The sequence below is a fragment of the Schistocerca nitens genome, chromosome 4 (assembly GCF_023898315.1).
Source record: "Schistocerca nitens isolate TAMUIC-IGC-003100 chromosome 4, iqSchNite1.1, whole genome shotgun sequence".
Classification (NCBI taxonomy): Eukaryota; Metazoa; Arthropoda; class Insecta; order Orthoptera; family Acrididae; genus Schistocerca; species Schistocerca nitens.
Window position 1 is genome coordinate 508,730,665 of NC_064617.1, and position 22,866 is coordinate 508,753,530.

At 40.0% G+C, this 22,866-nt stretch overlaps 1 protein-coding gene across 1 annotated transcript in view; it reads right to left on the reverse strand.

Moving 5' to 3' along the window:
* Positions 1-22,866, reverse strand: part of LOC126252400 (uncharacterized) — a 151,562-nt gene that overhangs the window by 44,449 nt on the left and 84,247 nt on the right. Inside the window, exon 7 of the mRNA XM_049953290.1 lies at positions 4,189-4,433. Within this exon, the coding sequence (XP_049809247.1) occupies positions 4,189-4,433 (245 nt within the window). The remainder of the gene's footprint in view (positions 1-4,188; positions 4,434-22,866) is intronic.

A 22,866-nucleotide genomic window follows, 5' to 3' on the forward strand; every position in this document is an offset into this window, starting at 1 on the left:
GAGCGGAAGGCAGTTGTCCATTGCTTCCTGCACGAGTCGGTGGGAGAGTGGTTCGACGTGGGTACTAAAAAGCTTCCGGAGCGTCTCCAAAAATGCATCGATCGTGACGGGGACTACGTAGAAAAATAGATAAAAGTCCAAGCTTTCAGAATCTATAATTGGTTTTGTAATAAAATGATGTTTACCATGTGAAAAAGCGTTGGAGGCCTTAATTTACGGACAATCCTCGCACAACTAAGAGATGCGTACAATATATTTTGATACATGTTATCAAGACACCACTGAATAGGTTTCGTAGTGGTATCCCCACTATTACAAACAGAATATTTCAGTTTCGAAAGTATTCATTTATTTTGTCATTTTGTAAAATTATCAAAAAACACAAGATAAGCACATTGTTACCAGTGCATTGCCGGATAGCCAGGCACAAGACGTCGCCGACATGGTCGGGGAAACAAGTGAAATCGAAACTCAAGATGTAGGTCGCAGTGACGACGACCAGTTACATTTTACAGTTAACATGGATACAGACTATAGTAACATTGATTCAAAATGATACGATGATGGCAGTAGATGAGACAGGGTCGCAATTGTCTCCAGGATGTATTCTTTCCCCTGGTGAAAATGTAACGCGTGACAGTGCGGATTTATTTAATAAGTTTTTGCCTGCCACACTTACGCCTAATGCAAAGGTGATTGGACAGGGCGTATTTCACACATCAGTACCCCGATCACGATGAAAATGTTGCAACAGGTATTCAAACAAAGCTTCAGTGTTTTCAAGAACGTGTTTAAGGAAGAGCAAAAACAAACAAACAAAGTATAGATGAGTAATTTAATAATTTTTCAAAATAGACAAATACACAAAAGGCAGCACCTCAAGCTTTCAAAACCAACATAACACAACAGTTCAGTGACCTGGCAAAAAATCGGCGTGCTGCTCTTTCAAATGAATAATCTGATAAAATTGTAAGTATGGCGAAAGATCTAAAAACACAATTGCTCACTGATTTGTCGCAAGATACAAATAATTTAAGCCAGAAAGTTTCATCAGTAGGTGAGACATAAGAACAGATCGCGGAAAAGGTGAAAGAGTTATCTGAAGCTCAGACAAAAATGCAGCAGGAGCAGTCACAATTGTGCCAGAATATAAACACACTCGTAGGTACCGTTGATAAGTTGCAATCAGATCTACCTGAACAGGTGCAAGACCTGTCATTGAAACAAGGTACATAGGTTTAAATACCCAATTCATGAGAAAGGAGCAAGAAAGGATAAAGACGTTAAGAAAATAAAGGATAGAGCCGAGGCAGGTATGCTAGACCAAGGCAGTACCCTGGCGCAGGAGGTAATCCAACAACACAAGGGTTGTGTAGATATGATCGACGAAGCGATGAAGGCACAGAAAGCAGAACTAAGAGCTGAAACAGAGATTTAAAGCAATGAATGCAAAACAGCGGACTAACATCGTTAGTAACATTGAAAAGGAAAGGGAACAATCAACACCAAGGTATCAGATGTCGACAGGATAGATAATCCCAACATCTATCCGCACTTGAACCCTAACCTGTCATGTGAAACAGATCACAGCTATAACATGTAGCAGGCGCTGCTGATTCAAATGGCTCTGAGCACTATGGGACTCAATTGCTGAGGTCATAAGTCCCCTAGAACTTAGAACTACTTAAACCTAACTAACCTAAGGACAACACACACATCCATGCCCGAGGCAGGATTCGAACCTGCGACCGTAGCGGTCGCGCGGTTCCAGACTGTAGCGACAGAACCGCTCGGCCACCAGCGGCCGGCCGGCGCTGCTGACTTCAGTCCCTTTCGCAGAGAGGTATTCAGAATATGATCCGACTCATCAAAACAATGCCATGTCGGGAACAGACAATACTGCATGCCTTTCTACTTTGCTCGCACATGAAGGCTTATTGTGTAACTCACTTTTTGAAGTCTCTTCATAATAGCTATATGGGATTAAATCATCAGTGGGCTACTTCAGGTGGATATGCCACAGTTGAATAAGCTTGTCGTTTCTCTTCCCCATCAAACTGAGGCCATTATAAGGGCCAGAGATGATGCTATGGTGTGTTCTTGACGTTACTAATTTTTTATCTGCCGCTCTTACACTGCCCGTTTGTTTCATCAGGTCGGTCTTCCTCACACCCAGACAGAGGGGTCATGCCACATGGAAAACTTAGCATTGTTATCTGTTCCACTTGATCTCGTATTCTTCTTCCGAAAATTTCTTTCACTTCCTTTATTGCCACTTCAACACACAAAATGAACAACGTTGATGGTAGGCTGCATCCCTGCATTAGTCCTTACTTTCTCCTTATGTGATTTTCCTAAATGGGATCAAACTGCAGGAAAAGGTCCTTTAAAGGATAAGGAGCAAACAAAAGTCATGTGGACATATGACCGCAAATGGTTCCAAGGGAGGTACACCCACTTGAAGGTGGAGATGAAAGATCTTTGGCAGTGTAGGTTTCGTTGACTGAACACTCTAGACAAGTATAAATGTTCTGCCTGCACAAGTGTTGAAGCTTCACACTCAAGATGGCAGTACCACCACAGTCAGGTATTTCAGCGGGGGAGGCAGGGTCACCCACAGGAAAGTGCAGATACCCGTCGCCTGTGAGGCGTTGTGGAGGAATGACTGGTCACATGAGGCAGTCGTTATTACTTTCCACACATACATTGAGGCTGAACCGATGCTGATGATTGACTGCCACCATCGGAATTCTAAGTAGCCCACAAGTCGGTGCTGTGAAGGTTATCGATATCACCATTCTTAAAGGTATCCTCACCTGTGAATAGGATGGATGGCAGTAATCTCGGCACCATTGTGGCTCGTGTAACGAACTAACGACGAAACTGTTGCTACATAGGCAAGTCTGTAGGTAATAAGGACTGCACATGTTGTAAATAATACGGATGGGTGGCAGTTGTGGAGGATGTTCCACATGGTCGTCTGGCTTATCTCACACTGATGGGAAGTCTGATGGTGCTGATACCAGGGCACTGTCGAAGATCTTATATCCACCTTGAACTGGGTGCACTTCCCTTGGAGCACATTTCCAGTTATGTGTCTATACGACCTCTATTTGCTCATTATCCTGTAAGGGATGGTTTCCTGCATTTTGTCCGCATTTACCGTCACGCTGTATAGTTTTAACACTCAATAAAAAACGCACCTTAATACATGTTATCTCGGATTGAGAGTTATCGTCCGATGTACAAGTGACTTCAGGTTGGCCCCAGATGAGTGTGTTCGGAACCTTGCTGTTTATGTTTTATATTAATGACCTTGAGGACAATATTAATAGTAACCTCAGACTTTTTGCAGACGATGGAGTTACCAATCATAAGGTAGAGTCTGAAAGAATCTGCATAATGGGGTTGGTGACCTCGCCGTTTAGCGCCCGTAAGCACTAATCAAACTGGTGCAAAGACTGGCAACTTGCTTTAAATATTCAGAAACGTAAAATTATGCACTTCACGAAACAAGAAAAGTAGTATCGTATGACAATCGTATTAGTGAGTCACAGTTGGAATCGGTCAACTCATACAAATATTTGGGTGTTACACTTCGTAGGGATATGAAATAGAATGATCACATAGGCAAACTTGTGGGTGAAGGATGTAGTAGACTTCACTTTATTTGTAGAATATTGGGGAAGTGCAATCAATCTACAAAGGAGATGCTTACCAATCATTCATGTGACAGATTCTAGAATATTGCTCAAGTGCGTGGGACCCCTACCAAATAGAACTAATAGGGGATATTCTACATATACAGAGAAGGGCAGCATTAATGGTTGCAGGTTTGTTTGACCTGTGGGGAGAGTGACGCTGGAGAAACTGAACTGTCAGACTCTTAAAGACAGACGTTAACTATCCCGAGAAAGCCCACTACCAAAGTTTCAAGAAGCGGTTTTAAATGATGACTCTTGGAATATATTAAAAACCGCTACATATTGTTCGCACAGTGGTCGTGAAGACAATATCTGAATAATTACATCACGCACAAAGTTATTCAATCAATCTTCTTCCAGCGCTCCATACGTGAATGGAGTGGGAAGAAACTCTAATAACTGGTACAGTGAGACGTACCCTCTGATATGCACTTTGCAGTGGTTTGCAGAGTGTGGATGTAGATAACAAACATATTGTACATACCTTGCATGGGTCTTGAATGTGAAAAGTTTGCTGGTCTGTTCTCGTGTGTCTGCCTAGCCGTAGCGCTTTCTTGCAGCAGGAGCAGCAGGGAGAGTAGCACAGCGGAAACCAGAAGCATGAAGGCGGGCGAAATGGTGGCCAGGTCGACGCTGACGAAGTCCCGGTCGTCTATGCAGGACGGTTTCTTGGAGTTCCAGCGCATGCGCAGGTGGCTCAAGTGTCCCTGCTCCCACATCGTGCGCATCCTACAACGTGACAACACCGCATCCCAGGTCTGCACGCATAGGTACCATGATTCAAAGGAAAGCCTAGTTTACACGACGACACTAGGTTGCAGGCAACTGCGCTACCGGCCATGTGAATGCGGGCAGCGCGTTTGCGCAACTCGTTGGTGAAACTATACACTTTCGGCGTGTTCCAACTTTGGCGACACTAGTTGCATAAGTTTTGAGGTTATGTGTGTTCGTAGAGTGTAGACAAACTGAAATATGAAGTGGGGAACAGAGAGTAATGTTCGCTTTTTGGATATCTATGCTTTGCATATGTGTTTGTGGGATTTCAGTAACGCTGATTACAAAGATAGGAAACATATTGTTGCCGCTGAGACTGTCATGTGCGATCATAACATAGATGGCTTGACGATATCTGAATTGCAGGGCAAAATTTATGGAGTTAGGAGCACATATATAACTGAATTAAGAAAAATACAAGCAAGTGTAATTCTAGCTGTGGCAATGCTCTCGTCTACAAGACTAAAATCCCATCGTTCGAGTTGGCCAACTCTTTGTTAAGGAATATTGTTGACAGTAGGGAAGGCTATACAAATTCAAGAAGCTGCATCCTTTATTCAATATTCATCTATTTAAAACGTCGCTGCAGTGCTCCCCATTCACATATGTTAGAATTTTGAAATATTGCCACTGTAAAGATCTCTCTTCAAGAGAGTAGTTTGCAAACCATTCTCTTCTTAATGCGGCCTGTTTCGAGTAATTATTGTTGCTAATGTTAAAAATTATTACTGTTAATATTAATAATTATTGGTGTTAATGAAATAGCGTCATAACCAACTACAACCGTATCTTATAGCATGCCGAGTGTTCTCGATTGTAATGCAAGCAATATGATACGTAATTTCAGTTCTGGTGACAGTGCTTTATGCACTACAGTACCTTTATTCCTTATCACATACTTAACTCTATTTAGAAGGAACGTGAACAGTGCTGGTGACATTCTAAGATAATTAAAAGAACTTCTTGGATCTTCCGTTATAAATTGTTTCAGCAAGGATGCTGAGCAACCGAGCCGACGTCTCTTCTTCATCCAGTCACTTATCGAAACATTGTTTCTTATTTTTTTCTTATGCAGCGATTCCACGCAACTTGTGCGATGTGAAGCTGCCAAAACTTTCATTTCAGACACGATTCAGGGACCCACAAAACGATGAAACTGAAGTGTATACTGGTGTCGCCGTGTCTACAGTCATATATGAAACCACTTGCGTGCAACACATTCCACGCAACGAATGGCGCAACCAAATGTCGTCATGTAAACTAGGCTTAATAATCAAAACTACTAGATACATCCGTTACATACGAGAATTTAATATTATCTGCCAAATTCTTGCACGTTCGCGGGTAGTCTTCGTAATTGGTTGTCAACATGCAGAGCTGTCCAATTGTAAACTGTGTATCGTTGTACCCACTGTCGATAGCTCGCCAGTAACGAGTATGAGTTGGCTTGTTCGTCGGAGCCTGGAACAGTGTAAGGCGACAGAAATTCTATTGGGGCAATTATAAGTAATTAACTAGCGGTACGCGTACCAGTACAATGCGGAATCGGATAGGCGATGCACTTTCGACTCTATATGGAAACAGTTTTTGTGGGAAATGATTTACATTGGTGAAACTGGAATGTAGTCGAATTAAATCTGGTGATGCTGAAGAAATTAGCTTACGAAATGACGCTAAAAATGGTGGATGAGGTTTGCTATTTGGGCAGCAAAATAACTGACGATGGCCGAAGTAGAGATTTATAAAATATATTGTTAATATTTGCATCCATTTTCCTCAGTTAGCAATAATAACTTCAATTATGCTTTATCATAAAGATAAGAAAACTTTAGTCTTTTGCAACTAAAATTTATTCTAAGTGCTAGACATGTTTCTTCTATTGATGTTACGCATCTTAAGTGGTATTCAGTTTTTTGTCCTGTTCATGCAGCGATTTGTTGTTCTGTGTGTGCTAAGTGCACATGTTACATGTTCACTGGGAGAAGTCTGTATTATGCGCATTTAGCACATACAGAACAACGAATGGCTACATGAACAGGAAACAAAAATGAATACCACTGAAGATGCCTAACATGAATAGGCGACACAGGTATGATACTCAAGAATAAATTTCACTTGCAAAAGAAAGTTTCCGTATCTTTATGATAAAACGTAATTGAAATTACCTAAAATATAGATTGGCAACGGCAAGAGAAGCGTTTCTGAAGCAGAGAAATTTAAGATCGAACATAGATTTAAGTGTTAGAAAGTCTTTTCTGAAGGTTGGTTCAAATGGCTTTGAGCACTATGGGACTCAACTGCTGAGGTCATAAGTCCCCTAGAACTTAGAACTACTTAAACCTAACTAACATAAGGACATCACACACATCCATGCCCGAGGCAGGATTCGAGCCTGCGACCGTATCGGTCGCGCGGTTCCAGACTGTAGCGCCTAGAACCGCTCGGCCACTCCGGCCGGCTTTCTGAAGGTATTTGTCTGGAGTGTAGCTATGTACGAAAGTGAAACATGGGCGATAAACAGTTTAGACAAGAATAGAGGCTTTTGAAATGTGGTGCTATGGAATAAAGCTGAGGAATAGGTGGTTAAATCTCATAACTAATGATAAGGTACTGAGTAGAATTGAGGAACATGAAATTTGTAGCAGAGCTTGACTAAAAGAAACGGTCGGTTGATAGGACACATTCTGAGACATCAAGGGATCACCAAGCAATGCTGGAGCGAAGCATGGGACGGGAGAGAGCAAAATCGTAGAGGGAGATCAAGACATGAACACAACAATAGGATTCAGAAGGATTTAGGTTGCAGTAGTTATTCGGAGATGAAGACGCTTGCACAGGATAGGATGCCACGGAGAGCTTCACCAAACCAGTCTTAGGACTGGAGACCACACCAGCAATACGCCTGCCACACCGTGCCGAGTGCACCATCTGTGTCGAACTGTGAATTACACCTCAAGGATTAATGGCGAAAGTATTACATTGTGCAATGCATGCCAGTCTGGAACTTACTACTGTGCTATCTAAAGTTGAATTGGGTGGTAATTGCGACGGGCAAAATGTAGCTATGTACAAGGAAAATCGGTCTCCAGACTTGTGATCTGCACCTGAGAGAGATTCGAATGGGTATATAATATTAATACATCAAAAGTGTTATGTCTTGTGATATTTAAGAAAAGAAATAAAATCCTAGTATAACTGCGTCATTTTCAATACCAGAGCAGCGCCCATTCCTTTAATGTTGAACTGTTGCCTTGTATTTAAATATTACTTCATTTTCAACACTGCTAGTGTCACAGAGGAAGGAGCCTGTCACAGAATTACAAGAGGTAACGTAGGCCCCAATCAGTCGTCAAGCATTCCCATTGCTTATCTGTGTAGTACAGAGTGAGAACATTATTATTTTTGGATACGAAATGCCGTTTACATTGCTGTGGTCCGCTTGTACAACAATGTCCCTCTTTCTGGGTCCAGTTGTTGACCAGTTATCAGCATTATCGATCAGTCAATAGTTTCGATGATTAACTTCCAATAACGAACTAGAAATATCTAAAGAAAGAAATTACTGCAATGATCTTTACCCATCGTAGATATGAAGTGGTAAATAATACACTAGAAATGGGTAAATATCGATAATATCGATTTCAAAGACCCATTCCCCATGTTCTTTCACATGCTTTTGAATTCTGCTTTAACCTGGAATTCTTGTATAAAGTATCTTCTTGACCAGATCGAAGAGAACATAAATGTGTTACGAAGTCTGACACACGTATGGTGGAAGTGGATCCTCACATCATTTTACTTATTTGTAGAGTACTGGTACTAGAATTTGTTTTGGGAGCATGTTCTGCCATGGAGGCAACAAAACGATATTAGAAAAACTAGATAGAGTACAATTCTAACGTCTGTGTATGTGTCTCAGTGCAATGACATCCACAGTCACAAATACCTTGCTAGTATAAATTACACAAATGTCATTGATAGAAGGCTCGTGTTAGCGGAAAATATTTCCTCAATAAAGCAGTTGACGATCCCGTACAAAGATCTGCTAATGATATTTTCGTGGATATTAATAAATGGTTTAAAGCCAACTCACTGACATTAAACTTCGAAAAGACTCACTATATGCAATTCAGAACCTGTAAGAGGTTTCCACCCAGCATATGCATAAAATACGAAGAAGAGCAGATAGAAGAGATTGACAGTCTTAAATTCCTGGGATTACAACTTGATAATAAATTCAGTTGGGAAGAGCACACCACAGAACTGCAGAAATGCCTTAACAAATCTGTATTTGCAATTCGAGTGTTAGCAGACATAGGCGACATAAAAATGACAAAGCTTGCATACTTTGCCTACTTTCATTCCGTAATGTCATATGGTATAATATTTTGGGGTAACTCTTCAAGTCAAACAAAAGTTTTCAGAGTCCAGAAGCGTGTAATACGTATTATTTGTGGAGTAAATTCACGGACGTCCTGTAGAAACCTCTTCAAAGAACTGGGTATACTAACTACTGCCTCTCAGTTACGAGTTGGTCAGTGAGGCAATGAGCAATAGGCTTTGCCAAGTGAATTTTGTGTCTTCTTAGCGTTTATTTTATGGTTTGGTTTGTTTTCATGACACACTACAAAGGTTGCATGAGGACTGGATATTTTTCTTCTAGAAGACAGGCAAAAAATCTGAAAGCAAAAGGGTACTTACATTTTATAATACCTTACAAAGAAAAAGTCAACACTTTGTACCAATAAGACTCTAAATAATATACACTCTTTCTAATGAAAATTGTTTCGACAGTGTAAAGGGCAGTTCTACTGAAAGATAACAATAAGTTTTGGTGTTTTTGGCACTTAGAAAACAAGCCACGAAGAATAAAGTGAAAAGAATCTATTTACGGCCTTGTAAATATTGTTTGATATACTGAAACAATTTACAGTATCATCATCACACGAAGCCCATGCCTACTACAGTAGTACAAGTTTATATGCCAACTAGCTCTGCAGATGACGAAGAACTTGAAGAAATGTATGATGAGATAAAAGAAATTATTCAGGTAGTGAAGGAAGACGAAAATTTAATAGTCATGGGTGACTGGAATTCGACAGTAGGAAAAGGCAGAGAAGGAAACATAGTAGGTGAATATGGATTGAGCTAAGAAATGAAAGAGAAAGCCGTCTGGTAGAATTTTGCACAGAGCATAACTTAATCATAGCTAACACTTGGTTCAAGAATCATAAAAGAAGGTTGTATACACGGAAGAATCCTGGAGATATTGACAGGTTTCAGATAGATTATATAATGGTAAGACAGAGATTTAGGAACCAGGTTTTAAATTGTAAGACATTTCCAGGGGCAGATGTGGACTCTGACCACAATCTATTGGTTATGAACTATAGATTAAAACTGAAGAAACTGCAAAAAGATGGGAATTTAAGGAGATGGGACCTGGATAAACTGAAAGAACCAGAGGTTGTACAGAGTTTCAAGGAGAGCGTAAGGGAACAATTGGCAGGACTGGGGGAAAGAATTACAGTAGAAGAAGAATGGGTAGCTCTGAGAGATGAAGTAGTGAAGGCGGCAGAGGAGCAAGTAGGTAAAAAGACGAGGGCTAGTAGAAATCCCTGGGTAACAGAAGAAATATTGAATTTAATTGATGAAAGAAGAAAATATAAAAATGCAGTAAATGAAGCAGGCAAAAAGGAATACAAACGTCTAAAAAATGAGATCGACAGGAAGTGCAAAATGGTTAAGCAGGCATGGCTAGAGGACAAATGTAAGGATGTAGAGGCTTATCTCACTAGGGGTAAGATAGGTACAGCCTAAAGGAAAATTAAAGAGACCTTTGGAGAAAAGAGAGCCACTTGTATGAATATCAAGAGCTCAGATAGAAACCCAGTTCTAAGCAAAGAGGGGAAAGCAGAAAGGTGGAAGGAGTATATAGAGGGTCTATACAAGGGCGATGTACTTGAGGACAATATTATGGAAATGGAAGAGGATGTAGATGAAGATGAAATGGGAGATACGATACTGTGTGAAGAGTTTGACAGAGCACTGAAAGACCTGAGTCGAAACAAGGCCCCAGGAGTAGACAACATTCCATTAGAACTACTGACGGCCTTGGGAGAGCCAGTCCTGACAAAGCTCAACATCTGGTGAGCAAGATGTACGAGACAGGCGAAATACCCTCAGACTTCAAGAACAATATAATAATTCCAATCCCAAAGAAAGCAGGTGTTGACAGATGTGAAAATTACCGAACTATCAGTTCAATAAGTCACAGCTGCAAAATACTAACGCGAATTATTTACAGACGAATGGAAAAACTGGTAGAAGCCGACCTCGGGGAAGATCAGTTTGGATTCCGTAGAAATGTTGGAACACGTGAGGCAATATTGACCTTACGACTTATCTTAGAAGGAAGATTAAGGAAGGCCAAACCTACGTTTCTGGCATTTGTAGACTTAGAGAAAGCTTTTGACAATGTTGACTGGAATACTCTCTTTCAAATTCTAAAGGTGGCAGGGGTAAAATACAGGGAGCGAAAGGCTATTTACAATTTGTACAGAAACCAGATGGGAGTTACAAGAGTCGAGGGGCATGAAAGGGAAGCAGTGGTTGGGAAGGGAGTGAGACAGGGTTGTAGCCTATCCGCGATGTTATTCAATCTGTATATTGAGCAAGCAGTAAAGGAAACAAAAGAAAAATTTCTAGTAGGTATTAAAATCCAGGGAGAAGAAATAAAAACTTTGAGGTTCGCCGATTACACTGTAATTCTGTCAGAGACAGCAAAGGACTTGGAAGAGCAGTTGAACGGAATGGACAGTGTCTTGAAAGGAGGATATAAGATGAACATCAACAAAAGCAAAACGAGGATAATGGAATGTAGTCGAATTACGTCGGGTGATGTTGAGGGAATTAGATTAGGAAAGTAGTAAAGGAGTTTTGCTATTTGGGGAGAAAAATAACTGATGATGGTCGAAGTAGAGAGGATATAAAATGTAGACTGGCAATGGCAAGGAAAGCGTTTCTGAGGAAGAGAAATTTGTTAACATCGAGTATAGATGTAAGTGTCAGGAAGTCCTTTCTGAAAGTATTTGTATGGAGTGTAGCCATGTATGGAAGTGAAACATGGACAATAAATAGTTTGGACAAGAAGAGAATAGAAGCTTTTGAAATGTGGTGCTACAGAAGAATGTTGAAGATTAGGTAGGTAGATCACGTAACTAATGAGGAGGTATTGAATAGGATTGGGGAGAAGAGAAGTTTGTGGCACAACTTGACTAAAAGAAGGGATCGGTTGGTAGGACATGTCCTGAGGCATTAAGGGATCACAAATTTAGCAATGGAGGGCAGTGTGGAGGGTAAAAATCTTAGAGGGAGACCAAGAGATGAATACACTAAGCAGATTCAGAAGGATGTAAGTTGCAGTAGGTACTGGGAGATGAAGAAGCTTGCACAGGATAGATTAGCATGGAGAGCTGCATCAAACCAGTCTCAGGACTGAAGACCACAACAACAACAACACACAACAACAACAACATCATTTATTTGCTCATCTCACTACACTGCGTGAATTTTTTGTGGGTCATAATGTCAATTACTGCTTCAATGGATTTCTCAAAGAACTGGAAGCATCGTATGATGTGATTGGCAACATTCTCAGCATGTTCAGTATGATTCTAGAGGAAAGTTGATTCGGGGGTTATAGAGATTTTCTTAAAATGGGAATCCTAATATTTGATTTAAGATTTTAAAAGAGCAAGAAATTTTTCGTATAAAATCATACATTATTCAGTCACGGAAAGGTTCACTGAAGGTTAAACAAACAAATATGTTTTAGTTCTAGTAGGGATTAACTTAGAATAGATGTGGGATACAGCAAAACACAATTTTAGATGCAGAATGGAAGGGGTATAAGACGTCACGTATCATTACCAATAACCATGATTTTAAAGGTAATTATTGAAGGTAATTCGAAGGTTGAGTTTGGTCTCATGGAAACCTCGTTTTGAAAAGTGCAGAGATTTGAACTTGGAAGTATTAATTAACGTGTTTATTGGTGAAAATAGATACATCAGTGTATAAATGTTATTGTGGCACTTGCAAGAAAGAAAGAACATCAATAAAAGGTGAATCATGGATTTACAAGTCACTGAATGAGTCCCCTCGCTTCTCATTCCTCGAAATAACCCTTTCAATTTGTATCTAAAACTGTATTTTGCTGTATCTCTCCTCTAAGTTAATCTGACCTTCATTGAGCTAGCAAAGACCTTTAATAATGTATCGTTTTATATCTAAAATTCGCCTTCTTTTCAAATCTTGGATCAAATATTAGGATTACCACTTTAAGAAATCACTGAAACCTCCAAATAACCTCGAAAATCCCGTTCAAGATCACGGTTATTAGTAGCAATGTATGACACTCTTTGGCGATATAACTTTTATCTATCCAGAGTTACTCCACATTATGGATTAAAGTGGTCCACGTTATGTACATACTGTAAACTATAATGGTTCATGGAGTACTTTTGAAATTACCTTTACCTTAGTAGGTATCAGTGTATGTTTTGGATAACCGTCTAGTTACTTTTCATGTCATATTACAGCTGACGAGATCGTGAATGTCATATTCACGTTTTCAAAGTCACTGGCGTCTCGTCTCGATGTCTCCACTGGAGAGAGTAGGAGGTCGGCCAATCAAAATCAAGCTCCCTCCATCCCCCCCCTCCCGCCCCCCTCCCCAACCTTGTATTTTGATCTCATCCAATAGGCATCATTCGAAGTCTGTGCTCCACAGTAAGTGAATCACATACTCCTACAGAGGCGAATTTTGCTCTGAATTTTAAAAAAAGTGACGATATTATTGGACTTTCAAGGTGATTTCCTACAGTACTAGCTGACCAGTGTATTATTTGTGAACATGCCAGGACGACGTATGATATGCGTAAATATGCGAACAAATGCTGTATGACATTCTTAAATTCACCAACAAATGGCATATTGCATGTGTATATAAGCTGCCTGAAATGTGTAACCAGTGGCCGATATTCAAACACCTTCAACATAATTATGCACATATCTGTATACTACACAATGCTAGATCCAACATGCATTGACCACCAGGAGGCGTCTGACAGCCTTGACAAATGTATTATTCCTGCTGCGTGATTGTCAGCAAGACAGGTGTGTGGCATGAGGCAGTGCATTGGATAGATAAGACCGCTGCACTGCGCGTCTCCTGGCTGTGGCCATCGCATGTGCGTTGCAGCACCTCTGATATATCTGTGTGTTTCAACTTCAGTAAGAAGTAAAACTTATTCTACTGTTCTACATTAATAATAAAAAGGCGATGGAAACCTTAATTTCGTGCACACCTTTTCCTTCTTTAAACGTTACTAAATATATATTAACAGCTGTTGATAAATAATTCACCCAGTCCGTGGGAACTCTCAAAGGCTAACCATGTCAAGGTATAATTAATGGCAAATAATGCTGTTTATGGTCAGTTACAGCTTAAAAAAGGGCCCGTAAATGCATCAGCAAGGCAGTGATGTTGGATTGTTAGTTGTATCCAAAGGTAGTATCCAAAATTCTGCGATATATTGACGTTGATGTAAGAGGGGCGCTTAGTAAGTAATGCAACACATTTTTTCCTCAGCCAGTTTTGGGTTAAAAAACATGGAATTTGTTGTGGGATATGATGGAATGTTCTTGCTTCCACCCCTATAGTTTGATGAAGTCCCGATTGGTGGCGCCGCTATGTGTAGCCTTCAAATGGCGACTGTAATAGAGATGCGTTCCAAGCAGAGCGCTGTCATTAAGTTCCTTTTTCAGGAAACACAGAGCATCACAGATATTCATAGGCTCTTGCGGAATGTCTACAGAGACCTGGGAGTGAACAAAAGCATGGTGAGTCGTTGGATTACACGACTGTCATAACGAAATGTTACACAAACCTGTCCAATCTCATATGGGGAGGCTGGTTGCACACAGCTGGATCCTGCAATCTGGGAACGTGCGGACACTCTCATTCCATGTGATCGACTGGTCACAGTCAAAACCTCACTGCTGAACTGGACGTCTCTGTTAGTAGTGCTGACACACTGTCACCATTTAGGGTACTCAGTGTATGCCCGATGGGTTCCTCGCCTCTTAGCAGAAAACCGTAAAGAGCAAAGGAGGACCATCTGTGCAGAATTACTTGCGTGTTAAGAGGCTGGTTGTAACAATTTTTTCCCAACAACATCACAGGCAGTAAAAAACCGGTTCATCACTTATAAACGGAAGCAAAGTGGCAATCCTTGAACTGGCACCACTCCACCTCTCCTCTGAAGAAAAAGTTCAAAGCTGCAACCTATATCAGTGAAGTCATGGTGATGTTCTTCTGGGACTCTAAAGGGGTAATTTTATTTGACGTCCTTACTCATGGTGCAACGATCAACTCGGAGGCATATTGTGCTACTCTCAGGAAACAGAAGGAACGACTACAGCATGTTCATCAGCACAAAAATACAAACGAACTTCTCACTCTCCGTAACAATGCAAGGCCTTACATAAGTCTGCTCACCCAACAGGACCGGGCGGGAGGCTCGCCACTCTTTGGTGGGTTCGTGCTTGGCTACCACGGGACCCCAGCCTTTGCAGCACTTTTTCCCTCCCGTGCTGTATGTCTATCCTCTTGCTATTCTTTTTCCCCTTCCTTGGGGTACATGTCTGGGGTATTATTGGGAATGTTCTGCATTCTGTCGCTGACCTGCGAACAGTCTCAGCTTTCTTTTTGGCTCCCTTTTCCTTTCTTTGTTTCCCTTCTCCTCGTTCCTCCGCGTCGGAGTTTAAGGATTCGCTTTTTTCTTCTTCCTCTCTGTGCACTCCTGAAGACCGGCCCACTAGTCTGACGCGTAAAAGGTGACTGGGTAACACATAATTCCCAGCCCCAGGTCGACAGGTAGAGTTTGCACGTACCCCCAGGTACAGGCCAGGTCCAGTGAAGGGTGACTGCCTGTGCTGTAACCTTCCCAAATTGCCCATTGGTTCCTCCACCAGGAGTTTGGGAGGTATGACCTGAGGTGTGAACAATCACCTAAGGTGGGTGCACACCCTTGTGAAGGGATCCCCCAGTTGGAAGGAGCGTGCCATCAGATATGCTGGCAATCATGGGTGATTTCCTTGCAATGAGTCAATCATCCTCTCCATCGACGTCGACGAAACGTAAACGTAAAGAGGCTACTGAATCGAAGACCCTTCCCACTGCACCGCGGTTTCTTGTGGTATCCCATACTGAATATAGTCAGTCCTTCGCCATGGTCAATCCGTTTATTATTCAGAAAGGTGTTGAAACACGTATGTTGTGTGGCAGCGATGATGAGGCATTGTAGAATCTCTGACCAGAGAGCAGTTGCACTCGAGGCGCAGTGCAGTACAGTAGTCTGTCGGCAGTTGTAGCCGAGTAGAGTTGCGATCTAGTTGCGAGAGAGTTCAGTAGTGGTAGCCCAGAGCAGTCGGCGGGCGTCGGCACCGCAATGGTCGAGATTCAGGATGAGGTATATTTTTATTAAATAAGTATTCATGCAGCTTTGCGCTCATCAGATAATCTAATGTACATTCATTGTAATTGACTTTAAAGAATCGCCCCAATAATAATGTTGATTTCAAAACAATTTTTAACAAAAAAAAAATCATTTGATTCCCTTGCATTTCCTTAAAGAAAATTTTCAGATAACTTTTAAAAAAAATAATAATAATTATTGCAATGCATTTCCTCCAACCCGCGGCCAACAATAAGAGCAGAACTTTGACATGCAGTTATATTGAGGTAAGAAATTAATTCTGATTTCGCACAGGGCTAAAGACTGACATCTCGGTCTATTTGCATTTTCATTGTCACTGAGATTTTATTATCACTGAATTGACTTTCATTTTGTGAGAAACTTATACTTGGGTCAGATTGCTAATTTTGTTTAATTGTCTTTGTCATTAATGTTTTTGCGGGAAGGTTACACTCAGCTGTAGCTCCATTTCTAATAAATATTGTCTTTTAAATTTTCCGTGGGGAGGTTACACTTGGCGACCCAGTCCAGGATCGTATTTCGTGAGAATCTTTTGAAAAACAGTCAGATATCTGCTCTTATTTGTTTGAATATAATTACAATTTGGCGCAACGCTTTTACTAATTTGTGACTTTCTTTCCTCAGATCATCGGCAATTTGTTGCTCTGTTGTATTTTTGTGTTGCTTTTGTATTGTGCTTATTCCTTTTTGAATAATTTTGACTATTGTGAAAATGCCGCGAAAGACTGTGAATAGTGTATCGCGAGGTATCATGAACGAAATGACCGAATTAAATAACTTCACCAATAGTACCAGTGACACGCAGTGTAATGATGACAATCCTGCGTTCACTGACAATCAGTGCGTTCCAACCACCAATAATGATGATTTTTGTCTTAATGATGAACAAACGAACTCAATAGTCTCCTCTGTTAACTTGATGACAATTGATGACGCGGGGAGCTCTATTGTAATGAGCGCTGCCCAGCTTAACACACCCGGTTTGGAAAATTCAAGTAACGTGCAGAGAAATTTTTCTAATGAAAATGATCAGCGTACTGAAAGTACGCCGGATTTATTTAATTCCGAAATAATGTCTGACAGTGCACATCCGACTGATAAACCTTTTTATAAAGTACAGAATAACCAAATGGTTACACAAAATGAGACAATTCCAGATCCAGCATTAATTAACACAGAGAACAGAAATGCTAATTTTCTATCGGATCCAATTATGGCATTTTTGCAACAAAATTTCAGACAACTTAGTGAACAGGTCAAACAACAGAGTGAAAAATTAGACAACAATGATGTAAATCTCAAACAACTTAATGAACAGGTCAGACAACAGAGCGAAAATAATAAACAATTTAATGAAAATCTCAAACAACTTAGTGAACAGAACAAACAAGATAACGAAAATCTCAAACAACACTTAAATGAAAAATTAGACAACAATTCCAGACAGTTAAATGAAAAATTAGACAACAATTCCAGACAGTTAAATGAAAAATTAGACAACAATTCCAGACAGCTTAGTGAACAAGTTAGAGCCGTTGCCGCGCAGTGCCATGACACTAAGGAACAGTTACGCGAGGAAATTGAGGCTTGTTCACGAAAAAGTAGCGAAGAAATTAAGTCTGTTGCTCAGGAATTAAGGGAATTGCAAACAGCTGCAACAGAAACACTCAGAGACGAAATTAGCGGAGTCGCTAAACAATGCTCTGAAAAAGCTACACAATTGCGCGACGAGTTTAAAGCAATGACAGCAGAACTTTCGCGCACAATGGATGAAAAGATTGACGCGAAATTCGAACAACAGAACACACAGATTAACGAACGTCTTAGTCTTCACATACAAAACAGTGATACGCGTTTCCGCAAATTTATTGATGATCAAAATAAAGTAAAACGTCAAGTAATGGAAACAATCACTGCTCAGAGACAGGAAGACAAACGTAAGATGTTTGCGAAAGCGAAAACATACGTGGACAACAATATTGCTACAGTGTCCGACGAAATTAATACCATCAAACAGTCGAACACAGAATTACGTGATGAAATTTCGGATCTTAAATCGAAAACAGACACCTACACAACAGATTTTCAAACAGTGACCGACAGACTCGAACAATTAGAACTAACACAGGATTCCGATGTCGTCAAAGCTGACGTTAGAAAACTGAACGAAACTACACGCAAGTTGGAAAAACAGATTAATGCCACCGATTCTAAAACCGATGATCAGGCAAAAATACTGACTGAAAAATATGATGAATTGGCCAGTCGTATTGATGCTATTGAAAGTAATAATGACAGTAAATCAGACGATACTTCACCGGTTTCATTTAACCAAACACCTGAATTTCAAAATTTACAGCAGACAATTAATGAGATCGATTCGTCTAATAACACCTTGCGTAGAAAATTGTCAAGTTTACAGCAGGAGGTAACAGAGATGAAAAACACTTCAGTTAATAACACATCACAGCAGACGCCACTTTTCGAACATTTGCCAGACTCACGCAGCGCGTGTAATTTGAGTAATCTACAGAGAGTACGGGACTTAGATTCCGAACAACCACAGTTCAATAGATTCTCTTACAATACTGAACCTGTTCCATCACACAGAGACGACAATTTTGATTACAAACATTTTCTGTCAGTGAGAAAGTTTAAAGTGTTTAAAAACGACAGAACACAGATTCACCCGCTAGATTGGATCCAACAATTTAGCTTTGCTTTTCCACCGTCTTGGCCTGTTACACACAAACTTGAATTTATTTGCAGTTTTTTGGAAGGCGAACCGGCAACTCGTATGAGACCGATCGCGAGACAATGTTATTCAGTAGAGGAATTTCAGAATGCTTTTCTATCTGCGTATTGGTCGAAGACGACACAGCGCGGAATTAAAGATCAATTAATTAGCTTACCAAATTATGAGAACTCCAATTTTCCCAGTGTCACTCAATTCTTTGAGCACATGGTGCAACAAAATCAGTATTTGAGTGAACCCTATAGTGAATCTGCACTTATACAATTATGCATTTCTAAACTGCCACGATCATTAAGAGTGTCACTTTTAACAGGCCAACAAAAAGAAAATATTTCGGCATTCAGAGATCTGTTACAGCTCTTGGAAGTACAACAATCTGATTACTCCTTTGTAAACAAATACTTTTCATATAACAACCAAGGTCAGCAAACTTACAGTAACTATGATCAGACACGTAATTACAATAGGAGAGGTAACAGGCGCTTTAGGACCGACAACCACCAAAACTTTAATAACAGACAAGATTCTAATTATCAATATCGTCAGAATTTTCAGCAACAGGAGCCATATTTTGGTAACAACAGAGGTTTTTCACAACAGCAACAAAACCAGCCGGTTAGCGTACCTAGCCAACAGTGGAATGCGCAAGGTCAGCCAAGCTTTAATGCTTCGCCGCGTGCACGTATAGTCCCCGGTCCAACAAATAGTAACGTACGGGAGCAAGAAAATAACTACGTACAGAAAAGACAGTATTTCAATTCCTATCGTAATGCACCGTATAGGAATGAGTATCACGATAGACGTAAAAATGACGAGCACAATTATCAGCGTACGTTTAATAACAGTCGGTCCTACCAGCAACAAAATCATCAGCAACAACATATTCTAGTAAATGAACCCGACAGTAGGTATCACCCGGAGCGTAATACGTCTGGAAGAGGTAATAGAACTGTTCAAATAGTAGAAATGCCACAACATCCTCCTGATAATAATAACACGTCAGATAGAATCTGACTAGATACTGTACAGGACGCATCTTCCAATAACACAAGCACTACTTTTGACACGCAAAATGTTGTTCACGAAAATGCTATTACTTTCGACGACATACGAGATACTCTTTTGCAGGAAAAACCAGTTGTTCAGAAAACCATTTCACATCCTGTCATCGAAATTAAAATTGGTTCATCGAAATTTTCAGCAGTAATTGATTCCGGATCACCTATGTCAGTTATTAATGAAGAAACTTTTAACGAGTGTAACAAAGAGAACACCTATCCCACATTACCTTTAGGCAAAACGAAAGTGAAAGGAGCAGTATCGAGTAAAGGAGTGGACGTAAAATTTCAGACGCATTTATCATTTTGTATTGGAGGTCATACTTTTCACTCAAATTTTTGGATTGTTCCCTTATTGACAACAGACGTTATTTTAGGTACTAATTTTCTCATACAACACGACGCAGTGGTCGATTTTCAAAATTCTTATTTAATGTTGAAGGATGAAAATGTGCAATTGGCTTTGGAATTTCAGCATTCACTATCGACAGAAGAGGAAACAATTAATCGCACAGAGGTTATTTCCGCAACACGTAACATAGACTGTAATCCCACATTGTTCACGGATACGTACGTACACAACTATAATACTCCAGACGAAACTGACTACGACGTAATGCAGATGATTTCCGACAAAGTTAAACAAAGCAGTGCAAATACAGACGACGAACGAAAGCAATTACACAAAATTCTTTTACAGCAAGCTCCAGTTTTCGATAACATTCCCGGTACTATGTCCGGTTTTATGTATGAATTTCAAGTGAAACAGCACGATACATTTAAAGCAAAGCATTATCCCATTCCGTATATTCACAGAGAGCAGGTTAAAAAAGAATTGCAGGATATGCTTGACCAAGGAATTATTGAACCAGCAGTAAGTCCGTACATAAACCCGCTGCATATTGTTAAGAAAAAAGATGGCTCACTTCGCCTCGTACTTGATTCACGTCACATTAATGACATTATTATTAATGAAACCGATCGACCACAGACACTGGAAGAACTTCTACAAAAATTTCATGGTACTGCTATTTATTCTACATTAGATTTGAAATCGGGATTTTGGCAAATTCAACTTCATCCAAATTGCAGAAAATATACAGCTTTTCTCTGTTTTGGTGACTGTTATCAGTTTTGTAAATTACCATTCGGCTTAACTATTTCTTCTGCAGCTTTTATTCGCGGTTTGAACACAATACTTCCGACAGAACTTAAAGACAGAATTACGACGTACGTAGACGACATTCTTATTGCAGAAGCTAACTGGTCTGAACATAATCTGATTTTAGAACGACTATTGCAAACTTTCCATGCACAAGGACTCACAGTTAACCTCAGTAAATCGCATTTTGGTAAAACTTCTATAAAATTTCTTGGACACGTAATTTCAGCAGAAGGCATTGCGCCTGATCCGGAAAAACTTCAAGCTCTACGTGACATTACTGTTCCTACGACGAAGAAACAATTACGCAGTTTTTTGGGCTTAATTAACTTTTTTCGCAAATTTATTCATCACTCTGCTTTAGACACGCCTAGATTATGCCAATTAACAGGTAAAAACACTATTTGGTCATGGGATAAGCAAGCACACACTGAATTCGTGAACCTGAAACATGCTTTGTTGAATGCTCCACTTTTATCGCACCCAGATCTTACTAAAAATTTTTCCATTGCCACCGACAGTTCCAACACAGCTTTAGGCGTACATATTTTTCAGGAAATTGAAGAAGATGGCTCTACAATAATTAAAAACATCGCATTTGCAAGTCGCATTTTGTCACCTGCTGAGCGAAATTATTCCGTTACTGAACTTGAAACATTATGTGTTGTATGGGCTTTTACGAGATTTCGACACTTTCTTTATGGCAGACATACGACCGTTTACACAGATCACAGAGCTATACAATTCTTACTTTCGGCTAAATTTACTCACGACAGGTTAAGTAGATGGAAACTTTATTTACAGGAATTTAATTTTACAATAGTTCACATTCCCGGCACACAAAATGTTGTAGCAGACGCACTTTCTCGTTCTCTCAGCAACAATCAGCAAGACGTAGCAACCAACTTCTGCAAAGCAAATTTCAGTGTCATGTACATTCAGCAAGTAGCATTTGAAAATTTTATTTCCTCGTCATTACAGGACATAGCACGAGAGCAAAGCAAAGACAATGTGTGGAAAGAAATTAAACACCTTTGGCAAGATAAGAATAATGTTACGATTAGGAACCACTACACTGTACGCAATGACATTCTGTTTCGCCGCTCTCATCCAGACAGCAACAATTGGTTATTATGCATTCCTGACGAACTGGTTAACAAATTAATCTGGTACACTCATTTAAGCTACGCACATTACGGAGCCAGAAAATGTTTTCTTGTACTGAGACAGAACTGTTATTTTACAAACATGGAAAAACGTATACGACGAGTTTTAGCGTCATGTAAAATTTGCCAGAAAGCTAAGTCTGACACCACTTCACATATTCCTCCATTATACCCCATTGTACCTGTTAAATTAAGACATATGGCCGCAGTAGACATTTTTGGTCCAATTCCGAGAACTAATAGAGGTTTTTGCTACATCTTTGTCGCTGTTGAACTCACTTCAAAATTTGTTACTTTCACTCCGTTACGCAAAGCTACTGCTAAAACTGTTTCGAAAGCATTTGTAAAGCATTTTCTATTTCATGTAGGGCATGTGAAGAAAGTAATTTCTGACAATGGATCACAATTTCGTTCTGCTATATGGACACGCATGTTACGAGCTAGAAACATTTCTCCGATTTATATATCCAAGTACCACGCTTCTTCGAACCCTTGTGAACGATTAATGAAAGAAATTGGCAAACTGTGTAGAATATACTGCCACAAAAGACATGTTAATTGGGACACACACATACACTCATTCCAAGATGTAATTAATTCCATTCCAAATGAATCTACTATGCTATCTCCGTCTGTTATACTGAAAAACGTTGAACCACCAAACAAAATCAAAGAGTTAGTAA